The 13,587-nt window shown below is 57.1% G+C and overlaps 1 protein-coding gene across 2 annotated transcripts; it reads right to left on the bottom strand.

The window, feature by feature from the left end:
- Positions 1-135: 135 nt before the first annotated feature.
- On the bottom strand, positions 136-12,029 carry FA2H (fatty acid 2-hydroxylase). Of its 2 annotated transcripts, XM_002188147.7 has the most exons (7): positions 11,689-12,028; positions 5,766-5,861; positions 3,955-4,097; positions 3,742-3,848; positions 2,368-2,540; positions 1,621-1,873; positions 136-957 (listed from the first exon to the last, which is right to left on the bottom strand). In XM_002188147.7, the coding sequence occupies exons 1-7, from the start codon at positions 11,944-11,946 to the stop codon at positions 878-880; spliced, it is 1,110 nt and encodes a 369-aa protein (XP_002188183.5). In that variant the 5' UTR covers positions 11,947-12,028; the 3' UTR covers positions 136-877. The 2 variants fall into 2 exon arrangements, with proteins under 2 accessions (XP_002188183.5, XP_072790434.1); XM_072934333.1 differs by lacking the exon at positions 1,621-1,873 and having other exon boundaries at positions 11,689-12,029.
- Positions 12,030-13,587: the final 1,558 nt, after the last annotated feature.

Here is a 13,587-nt window from a genome sequence, read left to right as displayed (position 1 = left end):
GCAAATCTCCCACCTCACCATGGCTGATGAGGGGAGCCAGGAACGGTGGCTCCAAGGGCCATCAGCACCTGGAAAGGGACACACGAAGGGTGGGAGAGCAGACTTGTGAGCAGCCCTGGGGACACATTTCCCAGACCCTTTTTAGAAAGTTTTATTTTTCAAAATATACAGTTTATTTACAATTGTAGTGTCTACAGTTTTACATATAAATTTATTTCAAACCTTTAAATATCTGCAGTAAACATTAGGGAAAAAGTAATAAAAAATAAAATCACAGGATCAGCAAAAAAGGCATCTCATAGTAATTGTTTTCATTGGAGTTCGAGTTTCAAGTAGCCAACGTCTATGAAAACCATGAACTTGATACATCTGGCAGAGAGATATGGGTGCACGGTTAGAAAAAGGCACAATCCAGAGCTGTGGGACCCATCCCAAAAGGGCTGCAGGCCAAGAAAACCCTGTGCTGAGATCGGGCTGGGAGAAGGACCTAGGACAGGGAATCCCCTCGGCATGAGTTAGGCAATAGGGGTAACTGCAGCATGTTGGGTGCCAGGGGAGAGGCACCCCAGGAGAGACAGGGGCTCTGGCAAGGTGCCAGGGCAGAGGAGGGAGGGTGGCATCAGGCACTTCATCTTTCAGGCAGCAGATCTGCCCGTGCATCCATAGCCTGGAGCGGGAGGGCAGGAGGTGGGGGCAGGAGTCCACCAGGGAACCCCACAGCCTCCTCCTCCCCTTTCCTCACCATCCTCAGCCCCCCATCCCCTTGCCAGTGGCACAGCCCCCAGGAAGGGGGCAGGGCCTCGCTGGGGGCTGGGGAGGGACACCAGCCCCAGTGCAGGGGGTATGGAGCCAGCAGCTGAGCACTGGGCTGGGGCTGTCAGTCCTCTTTCTTGAAGGTCTCCTCAGGGATGAGTGTCCCGAAAGGATAATCCCAGAAGCGTGTGCTGATGCCAAAACCTGTGGGCAGGGAAGAGAGAGTTCAGCCCACGGCACCACCATCATCAAGGTGTTGCAAAAGTTCTGTGTTAATTGGTGAGGGAGGAGTGTCCACATTTTGGGAAGGGAGGAAGGCAAAGTGAAGACAAGGAGGAAGAGCAGAGGGAGCAGGAGCTGGCTGGGCCGTGCCAATAAGCCCCATGGATGATAGCTTATCTGGATGGGGCGTTTTCTCCTAGGAAACTGGGCAAAGGGCAGGTTGAGCAAGCACTGGGCTAGGGAAAGTGTGGGGCGGATCTGGGGAAGCCCAGGGCCTCACCCTACACCAGTCAACGCCTCCAAGCAGGAAGAGATGCTGCCCCAGGCAGGGATAGTCACCCACATCCCAGCACCATGGGGGTTTGGCCTCTGCCCTGGCTTTCCAAGCAGCACTGATGCCCACCAGTGAGATGGGCTGCTGCCTTCACCCCTGCACTGCTCTGGCTCCCCATCCTCAACCTGGGAGCCAGGAAATATTCTCCGTGGGCTACAGCACCTCATGTGCTTCTTCCCCAGCAGTGCAATGCTTGGCTCTCCTCATCCCAAATCCCAAACATTTTGGAGCAATCAGCTGCACAAATGTAGGTAGACTGGATCTTTTCCAGCCCTCGCCCCTGCCAGCACGCACGGGGAACACGGCGCTACCTGATTTTTGGTGTTCAAAGTGGTGCTTGACGTGATAAGCCTTCAGGCCATACAGGTAGGTGCCCTTTTTGGGCGAGCCGTAGTGGAGGTAATAGTGCATCATGTCGTAGATGACGTAGCCGCAGAGCCCCCCGACGAACACGCAGAGCCCCAGCACCTCGGGCAGCAGCAGCCGCAGCACGCCGTAGAAGAAGCCGATCACCAGCGCGGCTGGCACGGGAGGGAAGACCAGGCGGGAGCTGTCGAAGGGAGACTGGAAGCAGAGAGGGACAGTGGGACAGGCAGCTCCTAGCTCACCCTACCTCCCCCCGCACATCCCTGCCAAGCATCAGGGAAACCATCTGGGAGAAGCCAACTCCAGAAACCCTCCCCAGAGCTGTACCCACTGGTGAGAGCAGCCCCCCATGCATGCCAAGGTGCCCAAGCAGGCAGTGGCTTTATCTGGCAGGTGCCCAAGCTCCACAGGGACATTTCCTTCAGCAAAGCTAGAGGGAGCCTGTGGCTCTTTTGGCCTTCCCCCATGCCCAACCACACAGCTTGAAGATTTAATTCCAGCTCCTCCAAGGCCGTTTTACAGCCCTTGCTGGTATTGGGTAAGTGCCTCGCTTGGGATGCCACCAGTCACACTGAACAGGCATGAACAGGCTCTGTCTGGGCAAAGGCCACACACTAACAGGGTCCAGCAGGGCAAAGGCCACCATTCCCACGGCCCAGCAGGTGCCGGCGGAGGCGGGAGCTGTGACTCACCTTGTGATGCTGCCCATGCAGCAAGAAATGCAGGGTGATGAGATAGTAATTACTAGCGGGTGGCTTCATGTGGAAGACAAAGCGATGGATGAGGTACTCTAGCAGGGACCACAGGATCATTCCCAGGAGGAAGATGAAGGGGAAGTAGTATTTGTGGACGGGGATGGAGTACTCTACACAACGAGACGTGCAGTGGTCAGCAGGGCAAGCGATGTATGGGTGCTTTTATCCATCACTATCCTCCCACTGGCATCGGAGTGATGCCCAGCTCTCCCTCCCTCCCACCTCCTGCCCTGAGCTTCTCTAGCTCGCCCTAGCTCTGCTCTAAACCACATTTTCCTTTGATTCCTATTAATTTACAGAAACAGCCAGCTTCTTGCTGCCTCAGGAAGACAGTGAGGAGAGCTCCCTGCATTCCAGATTCCAACAGGGGCTTGGATGTGCACTCTAGGGACTGCGTCACATTACAAAGCTACTTCACCCACCAGAATAAGGCAGGAGGGATCTTAGTTGCACAGGCAGCACTTGTGACAGTAAAACAGTGCTGTTGGTGTTTATTTTTCAGGGAGAAAAAGAATAGACTTGTTGGGCACTTTCCCCCGCAGAACATTTTTCAGCCACCTCCTTCTTTCAGAGCTGGCTGCCAGCCCTGCGTCCTTTCTAGTAAAATTTGGATTCCCCCAAAACTTTCTTATTTTAAGGAAAAAAAAAAATCCCACAAAACTTGGCAGCAAGGTGCTGAATGCCACAAGGAGCAGGGAGTGCCTGTAGCCAGTGCTCCCCACCCCACAGCCGGGCACAGCTGGCACTGGGTGGCACCTTGCAAAAAAAATAGGGAATCCAGCAAAAAAGAAAAAAAAAAAGACAACAAAGAAGACAGCCTGCCCTGGCCACGCTTGTTATTCCCGGGGGAGCAGGCAGCAGACAGTGGGAGATTCAAGGGCAGGCGCTCCGGGCAAACAAGCCTCGCTCTGTGAGGCGCCGGCGGCGCTGAGAGCCGGGTTTGTTCAGCCGTGGCCCGGGGTGGGCGATTGGAACACACCCCAGCACCCGCAGCACTCGGTTTTGGGGACTGAGGGAACCGAGGCAGGAATGGGCAGACTGCAGCCCAGCTCAGAGGGCTTTGTGCCTGTACTGATCTCCTGGGTAAATCCTGTGGTGAGGTGGGCAAGCACAGGTGGCTTCATGCAGGGGACATGCTGGTGGCCACAAGGGAGAGGTGCTGACGTGCTGCTCTTGCATGTGGCTTGTGGTGAGCACGTACAAGGAGGGATGAGGAAGGGATGCAGGTCTCCACCCACCCAGGGCATTCCTGCCCCTGGGCCCAGAGTGGGGTCAGTAATGGAAGGCCAAAGGCTTTCCTGCTGCTCCTACCTGTGGTGAAGGAGGAGAAGAGCCTGGTGTTGCCCTGAGCAAGGGAGGTGTAGCTGACCCAGCTGAGATAGAGCACCACGGGCGTCCATACCATGAACACCACGTACCTATGGGGTAGAAGGAGATGTCAGAAGTGTCCTGCTGGCTGGTGAGCCATCCCCTGCTCCTGGGGCAGGCACCACCCAGGGCACAGTGCAGACCCTGTGAGCTCACCATGCTGTCTTGGAGAGGAACTCAAGGAAATCCGAGTGGAAGAGGCGGATGGGCCGATCCACAGGCTGGTGCACCCACTCGTCGTACTTCTCCCCTAAGTAGCCCACCTGCCACAGCAAGGGCTTCTGCCAGTCTACCAGGTCCTGAGGGAGTAGACAGTGGTTGCAGTGCTGTGGAACCCACAGACCATCCCAGTACCAGGCACAAAGCTGAGCTGCTGCTGCAGGCTTTTGTGCTGCAAACTCCCTCCCATGCCCCAAGAGCAGTTGCTTCTGGTTCCAAGGTGCCCTGAGCTCCCCACAAGCACCAGCACAGGGCAGACAAAGGGCCAAACACACACATCAGCCCCAGGGCTTAGCTCACCCCTGTGCCACCAGGTACCTGCCAGTGGATTAAGGTGAAGGTGGCTGTACCCAGACCTGGGTCAGCTTTAGGCCCTGATAACTGAGGGTCTTTGCCTCTAGAGCTGCTGAGATTAGATAGTGAGCAGTGATACTGCCCAGCAGAACACTTCTGGTGGCACAGGAATCCCATCCCCATGGCACTGCCACAGCCAAGGACATTTCTCCTAGTGCAAAGGACACATGAGGCAGTCACAGCTGTTTGGGCACCCCAGTGAGGAGCAAAGTGGGAAGAGATGGAGAGCAGGGATACAGGATAGGAACACAGACTCCAGCAGTGTTGCTGTGCATGGCTGAACTCAGGTGAAAGAGTAAGAAGGGACCTGTGTGGGTATGCATGTTGGCATGGCATGAAAATAGGAAGACACAACTGGCAGCACCACCTCTGCCACTGCCCAGCATCCCTGGACACATCTTCTGCTGGCCTGGCCAGATAAGCTGGATTCTTGGTCCCACCCCTATGCCAGGACTGAAACCACATTTGCCTGGCCAAGCCCCGGGCCTGACAGCTCTCCTTGGGCTGCTTGTGCCACACAGCACTGGCACAGCAATCTGGCACCTGGGGTTGTGCTGCCAGTGGTGGGGATGGCTCAGTTCAGGGCACCCCAGGGCAAGGAGCGGGGGTGGCTGTGGGCATTTTGGGGGCTCTGTTGCAGGCAGGGATGAACACAATCACACAGGAGGGGAAACCCCAGCTGGTGCATAGGATGGGAACAGAGCCATTCTCCACTGGGGAGGTAGGGGGAAAGTTAAAGCAAAAAGGTCACTTGGAAATGGTACATTCTCTTTTAAAGGTGCTCAGTGATAAAATATTAATCTGGGGAGGGAAAGATGTTCTTCTGCTCTAAAAACACCCCAACTTTCTACAAGATAAAAGCATGCTTAGCAACCAGCTGGGACCATGCAAAATGGTGCTGTGGAGGGCAGGGTCAGCCAAAGGCACCTTGGGGACAAATCCCCATTGTGGCAGGGCAGGAAGCACCCTGCACACACAGGGATCACCCTGCCCAGGCTGGGGAATCCCTTACTGCTCATTACGACTGCTCAGGCAAGAGGAAAAAAAATAAAGTCATAAAATAAATAAAACAAGAAAGAAATAAAAGCAAGCAAGGTGCGGCTTGGCAACATTTCCCTCTGGAAGGGCACAGCCTCTCTCAGAGAAAGGCATCTCTCCCATGCTGCTGCAATGGGAGCCTCCCAGCGTGGCCACGCCTGTGCAATAAAGCATGAGCAATGCCATCCACAGCAGGAGAAAGGGCAGAAGTGGCTGGAGCAGTTTGGCTCCCTCACGCCATCCCTCCCATTCAACAGGCCAGCAGAAATCCAGCACTCATGCAGGGAAGAGGAGACCTGGTGTTTCCCAGGAGCACTCTGGCAAACTGTGTGCTGGAGAAACTCCATAGCTCTTACTGTCTCCACATCCACTGTTTTGTAGCAGAGATCTGTCTGCTCTGGAGTCTGGGCTGCAGCAACCACCTCCTTCTCATCCACTGTCTCAGAGAGGCTCTGAAAAGAGAAGGAAAACTCTGTGGTGAAGCACCAGTGGTGGATTCAGTTGGGGATGGTGATGGCTGTAGCACTCAGGGGTATGGCCAGAGTGAGCTCCTGCCTGCTAAACAAATATGGGGAAAATTCTGGTGAATTTAAGTCAGTCAGTTCCTGCAGAGCAGGTTTCCTGAGGGAAGCAGCTGCCAGTGAGCTGCCCTGCCCTTTGGACTGAGCATCGTGGGCTCAGGGCTCTTTGGAAACCTCCTGGAGCCCAGTGTTTGGAATACCCTGCCCATGGCCAGGACACCATGGGCACTTCAGAGTGGCAATGCACAAACTCCGGCCCCTGGGGCAGCATTTTCTCCTGCAAACAGGCAGTGCCATGGCAGAGGTTACCTTGCCACTACCAGTAAAGCAAGGGGCATTGCTGGGTTAGTGCTCCCTCCGCCCACCCCACTGATCTCCAACAAAAGCCCAGCTTGGCTTTTTGGTCCCTCAGAAAGCTGGGCTGGCAGACACAGGGAGCTGGTGCCAGTACAGCTGGTGCCACCACCCTGGCTGTGGGCATAAGGGAAAACACAGAAGGAGGGACCTTGTCCAGGGAAAAAGGCAAAGTGCCCTTCACAGGGTGACACTGGGCCGGGTGCCTTTGCCATGGGCTGTGGAATACGAGGTGGAGTTTGGTCGTGGCTCAGGAGAGCATGTTGAGGCACAGGGGATGCACGGGTGCAGTGGTGGCAGGATGAGGACCCAGCTGCAGTCCCACTGGCAGGGCGGGCTGAGAAACAGGAGAAACCTGCCTTGTCTGATGCTTGGAAGCAAACACGTTGCCAGCTGCCAGCGCCAGCCTCCTTCCTGCAGCTGTGCCAGCCCCGGCGCCAGCCGTGCCGCTGGTGGGGGGCTCGGTGGGGTTGCAGCCGTGCCCATGCAAACCCCGAGGCAGCTGTGCCCCCCAGCAGTGCTGGCTCCCCGAGCAGGACGTGCCAAACATGCCTTTTCCCCGCTTTGTCACCCTGAGTTACCCATTAACCCGGAGCAGGGTACGGCGTGGCCCGGCAGCCGCGGCACAGCCGTGCCCGACGGGGGCTTCCAGCTGTGGCACTTCCAGAGAGGAAGGATTTTCTCCCAACCCCTCAATGGATGCTCTCCCCACTGCTCCAAGAGGGATGCACTGCCACCCTACTGAGGGGAATACCACCCTGGCAGCTGCAGGAGGGCCTGAGATGCAGGAAAGCAAGTGTCACCTTGCCAGGACGTCAGGACTTAACTCTGTGCCTTGCTGGGGACACCGAGGCAGGGCTCAGGCACTGTTTACTGACGGCAGGCACTCCTTGCAAGCTGTGCTCCCACCCCATTTCTCGGGCTAGCCGGATTTCAAGCCTCATTCTGCTGGTACAGGAACTGCATTACCCAGCTCTGAGGCAGCCCCTTGCTTAGGGCAGCGGGTAGGGAAGGACAGCAGATATTTCCAGCATTTCCAGGCTGGAATCCTACTGGCATCAATTTTACTGCAGGCAGAGCACCGACATGAGCTGATGCCATGTACCACCACACCTCTCTGTGAGCATTCCCACTGCTATTTTCCATGTTGCACACTCTGTCCTTTGGCCAGACATTCCAAAACCCTAGGGCAGATGAGATGTCTTAAAATCCAGCAAAGCATGGTGGATTTATGGTTTTGCCTCTGCCCTGCAGATGCTTTGGAAAAAAAATTGGCTTTAAGAGAGTGAAATGGCTTATCCATGCCCTGAGAAATGGGCTGGTGCTCTCCACCTTCATGCTTGCACCACAACCTAGCCAGCAGCAGGAAGGATGCTTAAGAAAGCTGGGCTGATGCAATGCCTGGCACCTCTCCGCCCTTTTCCGAAATGTTCACACACCTCCAGTTCCCCTGCCCATGGATGCCTGAGCACCATGTCATGGCTGGAGGCTTCCTGGTCCTCCCAGGTCAGGGAGAGGGACTGGGGGGCTCACATCCCACCTCACCACTAGCACCTGGGCTGGGTGACATCAGTGAGGTGCCATTGTCCTGTGTGCTATGGCAGCTCCCTGTCAGCACCTGAATCCTCCTCTTCCTCAGCTGGGGAGCAGGAGGAAGGCTCTCCTCTTTCTCACCCTGGGGCTGGCACTGAAAGGACCGGGAGCTGTGTCACAACCAGGATGCAAACCACCCTGGCATGTCCCAACTGGCTCCCCAAAGCGTGGCTTGTTCCTGCCTGCCCCAAGCATGCAGGCCCTGCTGAGATCAAGCCCCATGAGACCTGAACCAGTGCTGGGGCTTTTGTCCATTCTCCTCTAAATAGGAGGTGTGTTGGGAGGAGGCTGTGCTGAGCTGAGCTCTGCTGTCACCTGCGCGTGGTGAAGATGCATCTGAGCTGTCCCCAGGCAAACAGGTCCTGCCAGGGAAGATGAACAAGGGGCCTGATGTAAGGAAGGGAAAGTTAACGCCTACAAGGCACTGCACCTGTAAGTGAGCAGCAGTCCCAGTAAGGTGCTGCTGGTACACACAGGGCCAAACACCCAGGGCACGGCACAAGGCAGTGACTGGGTGACCCAGCATCCGCCTACGAGCATCTGGCTGCCCTGCGTGGGTCACACAGGGAGCTCAGCACTGGTCCTGCAGCAGCTGGAGAGCACTGGCTGTGCCAACCCAGTGCTGTCCTGCATCAGGGCTTGGGGCATTAAAAGAACAAAATCCAGCTGTGATGTGAGCTACAGACAGAAGGGGTGGTCCCACATAGGGTTCAGTGTTCTTGGAACACAGGCAGAGAAGCTGGAAACCTCCCCCTGGCTCAGGTAGGGTGATGCTGCCTGCAGACAGCTGCTCTGCCAAAAGCCTGGACCCAGGGGTATTTTCCATCCATTTGCCCAGTGAGTCAAACCCCAGAGGAGTCCTACCATACCTCTGCATTGCTCCACAGCCTCCAGCACCTTCACTGAGCTCCTCAGAGGCTCAATTTGCTGGTGTCCACATGGGACAAGCTCTGTTGGCAGTGCAGGTACAGGCATGTAGCATGAGGACACCCCAGGAGGTGCAGAGAGCCCAAGCAAGGTGCTTGCTTGTGGGGGCACCATCCCAGCAGCACCACCCCAGCAGCACTGTGGTTTGTGTTCTCTGGCTGGCAGAGCCCCACAAGGCTGTGTCTTAGCCCATTAAACCAGGACTATTAAAAGGAGGTGAATTTATCTCCTAATCATAGTAGTAATATAAAAAGTGACTTCTTGTTACATCACCCCCAAAGAGGTGCCCCAGGTGTCCCGCCTACGTCCAAGAGTGTTCAGGCTGGGATGCAAAGCCAGGGCAAGCCTGACGTGCAGCAATACAGGCAAGAGAAAGAGAAGGACACTAAACCTGAGAAGGATGGAGGATTGTGACTCACAGCCACATCATGCACCCCAAAGAGGCTGTGATGAAAGTCCCTCGTTGCTCAAACTGGAAGGGTAATTAGATGATCCAGTTCCCTTCTAGCGAGGCTGTTAAAATCCACTGTCTAGTTTAGGTAATTACTGGTACTCGCTTTGATCGCCCCTATATATCCTGCTTGCATAGATAAAATGTTTAGAGATTAACTTGTCCTTAGCCAAAAAGATTTGGGTGATACAGAAAAGGGACCTGTGGCCAAAGGAGAGAGCCACAGGAAGGGGCATGGAGATGCCAGTGGAATGAAGGCTTATCTTCTTTATCTCTCCTGCATTAACACATTTTTTCCCCCTTTCCAAAATCCTGGAAATTCCTGAGGGAAGCAGAGGAGGATGCTGGATGCCTGTGGGACCAGAGCATTCTGAATCCCTGAGCATGGGGATGGTGCAGCCCTGGGAAATCCAATGGGCAAGGAGAGGCCCTGGCAAAGCTGTGGAGATCTGGAATCAAACTGGGGTAATGTAACACTTCCTCCAAAGAGCTGTTTGGGCTACACCTGCCCCAAAGCACCCAAAGCATGAACCCAAGCACTACCAAGGACATCACCTCTCCCCAGAGAGGATTTTTGGGGGGTGGGGAGTAGGGCAGAGCAGCTCACACATCAGTGCATGCTGGACACGGCCTCACCGTCCAGCAGGCAGCTCTAATCCGTCCCCTGTGTGGTTCAGGCTGGGATGGTTTATGTGGCAGCAGGCAGTGTCTGATCTCCCTGCGCCCTGGCGTTATCACGCCATGTATTTGCATTGGGATGGTGGCAGCTCCCCTCGGCACAAGAACCCGTTTGTCCAGTACCTTCCTTCGCCCCAACCCGTTGGGCTCGTCACACCTGTGAGGAGGCGGCGGCTCAGCGAGTGTCCCAACAGAGGAGGTGCCATCGCCGGATCCGGCTGGGGAAAATGCAGGCACTGCACCCAGGCTGAAACAAAGCCCTGTCTGTGGCGCTGGGGCCGAGGCTGCGCCCTGGGGAGGGCACCCAGCGAGAGCAAACAACCAGCCCGAGGGACTGGCCGGTCACTGACCCCGCTGGGATGTCTAGAGAGGAACTGCTGGGCTGGTGAAGGGGGCTGGGCTGGCCCTGCTGCTCAGCATCCTGCCCACGGTGTGCTGGTGAGGGCTGGTGGCTGGGTAGGAGTGCCCAGTGCTACCCTGGAGGCTGCAGAACTTCCCCAGGGAGCTCTCCCTTCCGTCTGGACAGCACGGGACTGGCACAGTGGGGACAGAGCTGTGTGTGTCCCATGATGCACATCAGGCAGTCAGGGAGATGGCTGGGCTCCTCTCCTCAGCAGTGGCTGCTCACCACTGGCAAACCCCAGTGCCCAGCACCTTGCTCCCTGGTTGAGTGCTGACAGTGCCAGGAAGGGTGTCCTGTCCCACTGCACACTCTATGCCATACAGTCCTGCTAAAACTGACACTGAGCTCCATCTCCTGCATTGCTCCAAAGACCCCAACATCTCCATGCCACAGTGGCACGACAGATCCACCCATCAGCCCTGCTTCCTAGCATGGCCAGGGCGGGATGTGGTCGTGCAGTGGGACCCTGTAAGTACCCAGCTCTGTGCACTTGGCACCCTGTGGGCCTCAGGGTCCCCTGCACCTCAGACCCCAGAGAACTCCTGGGAGCCAGGAGGCACATGGGACCTTGGCACCCTGCACACCTCCGGCACCACCCATGCAAGATCCCAGGAGACTCAGATATCCTCTGTCCCCTTCACCCCTCATGCCTTGTAGATCCCAGACACTACAGAGCCTGATTTTATGGGTCCTGTCCTCTCAGACCCAACACACACCATGTCCCATACAGCTCAGACTGAGATTTGGGTGCAGTAAATACCTTAGATGGTACATGCACCCACTGCCATGTACACCCCAAAGCCTATCTAGTCTCTGCATGTCCTGAACAGCTTGGATTCTGATAAGCCTGGACCTGGAGTGCCCTACAGACCCTGTATGGCTCAGACTCTGCACAGTTTGGATCCAGGGTGCCCTACAGACTCTGCACATCTTAGACTCCATGCACTCTGGACTTGAGATGCTCTATAAACCCTGCACTACTCAGATCCCAGAGAGCACAGACCTGGGGTACCCCATCAAAACTCGATCCAGGACTTGGGGCACCCTATAATCTCGGTACATCCCAGTCCCAGGGTGTGGGGTGCCTTATAGAACCACTGTACATGCTGGCCCTAGGACCTGGGGTGCCTTAGAGAGACCCTGGACCTCCCGGGATCAGGACACTCCGTACACACCCTGCACATCCTGGAGCAGCGCCTGGGGCACCCTACAGCCTCTGTATCTCCAGTTCCGGGACGTGGGGCCCCCCATAGCCCCTGTTCACCCTGGGCACCTGAGGCACTCCGCAGAGCCCGTATACGCCCCCCGGCTCCCCTATAGCCCCCCAGTCCCGGCCGGGCCCGCGGCGGTACCTGCTCGTCGATGTCCCCCACGTAGTACTGCTCCAGCCAGCGGCGGGCGTTCTCCGAGTGCCGGTGGGGCGGCCCGTCCAGCGCCGCGCTCACGTCGGTACCGGCGCGGCGGCGCAGCAGCTGCTCCCCGCCCGGGTGCAGCCGCACGAAGCCGCTCAGGTCGTACAGGCGGCGGCGGCAGGAGACCAGGCAGGCACCCCGAGCGCAGCGCGCCCGCACCTCGGCGGCGCTGAAGGACCGCGGCCCCGCCGTGGCCATGGCCCCGCCGCCGCTCCCCGTCCCGTCCCGGTGCCGCTCCGCTCCCCGTCCCGTCCCGTCCCGCCGCCGCGCTCTGCCCGCACCTGCTCATCTGCATACATGAATATGCAGCCAGGCCACGCCCCCGGCCGCGCCCCGCCGCAGCCCATTGGGCAGCCGCGGACGGGTGGGGCGTGGTTGGGGTGCGGAGGCTCCGCCCCTCCGCAGGTACCCTGGAAAGTGGGAATGAGGTATCCCTGGAGAGGCAGAACGGGGCGAGGGTGAAGGGGGACATGGGTATGGTCAGGGTGGGGGAATGGGGGTCTGGGCAACCTTGGATGGGTTATGGGGGGCACCGGGATACCCTCACAGCCTCATCCCTGCCCCAGGGATGCCCATACTCCAGTTCCGCCCCGGGTACCCGGGGCGGAACTGGAGTATGGGCATCCCTGGGGCAGGGATGAGGCTGCGGTGGAACTGGAGTATGGGCATCCCTGGGGAAGGGATGAGGCTGTGAGGGCATCCTGGGGTGGCAACTGGGGGGTATAGGGTTACCAATTCCCTTCCAAGGTTCTTGGTGGCCAAGGCAGGGGACACCCCAATCCTGGCTCAGAGTGCCCTAGGAGAGCAGGGTCCTTCCTATGGTCACCCAGAGGTCAACTCATCCCAGTGTCGCTTGCTGCCAGGCACCACACCCCCTTCCCAGCTGTTTGAAGATATATTTCAGTATTTAAATAAATTTGCAATTAGTCAGGGGGCAGGAGGCAGCCCCAAATACCCCAAAGAATCACAAGCAAATAATTAATAAAGAATGACAAGAAAGGAGTTTCCTGTGCATTTTTTTAAGAAGATTTCCCTCTGAAGTGAGGGGAGCTGCTTTGGGGTGACACCCTTAACCACAAGGGCTGGCTACGTGCCAGCAAATTTGGCGTTGCCGGCCACACTGGGCTGCAACCAGTGATTAAGGTGAGGTTTGCCATCCCAGGAATGGAGAGCCCCCCCAGCCACACCTGTAAGGGTGGGTCATCACACCACCTAGGGCCCCCGGCTTTGGGGTGCTGTGGGGCGCAGGCCAGGCATTCACTGAGGCCTTTAATCAAGGTGGATGCAAAACCTGCTGTGGCAGTCGGCATTGGCTCCACCTTCCCACCGGCTCCTGGCACAGCCCTGCCACCTGCTCGGGGGAAAAGTCCTTTTTTGGGTGGGCAGATTGGTTTTGCACCCTGATAGGAGCAGAAGGGTTAAGGGTGGGCATGCTCCTGGCTGGAGCTGCTGCAGGGCACCAGGGGTGCATTGGGAGTTCCTTGGGGTGGAGGACAAAAATATTTTCTGGGGGTTGAGAGGGCCAGAGTAATCCTGAGAAGTTGCTGGGAGACCCCAAACAAGGTGCTGGAGTGGGACACTCTCCAAAGGGGGCTCCCCAATACCCTCAGTGGCCAAGGTGGTTCTAGTTGTGGCAGGTGAGCTCAATCTGGCGCAGCTCTCTGGGGCATTAGGGTGGCTTCTGGATGGACATTGAGGATTTTTTGATGAGCATGAGGGCAAGGTGTGGGAGGGGGGGGCAGATCTGAATGAGCTGGGGCTCTCAGCTGGAGGCCACTACACCCAATTCCAAATCAGAAACCCCAGACTCCAAGCATGCTCAGGTGCAGTGGCCACTAT

Source organism: Taeniopygia guttata, chromosome 11 (genome assembly GCF_048771995.1).
Source record: "Taeniopygia guttata chromosome 11, bTaeGut7.mat, whole genome shotgun sequence".
In the NCBI taxonomy this organism is placed as follows: Eukaryota; Metazoa; Chordata; class Aves; order Passeriformes; family Estrildidae; genus Taeniopygia; species Taeniopygia guttata.
The sequence above is the reverse complement of the archived record's forward strand: the minus strand, read 5'-3'. Positions and strand labels throughout refer to the sequence as shown.

What these genes read in the sequence shown, in the direction of transcription:
- FA2H (XM_002188147.7), bottom strand. Translation starts at nt 11,946, where the DNA reads ATGGCCACGGCGGGGCCGCGGTCCTTCAGCGCCGCCGAGGTGCGGGCG. An exon ending in AAACAGTGGATGTGGAGACA is followed by an intron (nt 4,098 to 5,765) that starts GTAAGAGCTATG and finishes CTACTCCCTCAG; the next exon opens with GACCTGGTAGACTGGCAGAA. An exon ending in TTCCTCTCCAAGACAGCATG is followed by an intron (nt 3,849 to 3,954) that starts GTGAGCTCACAG and finishes TCTACCCCATAG; the next exon opens with GTACGTGGTGTTCATGGTAT.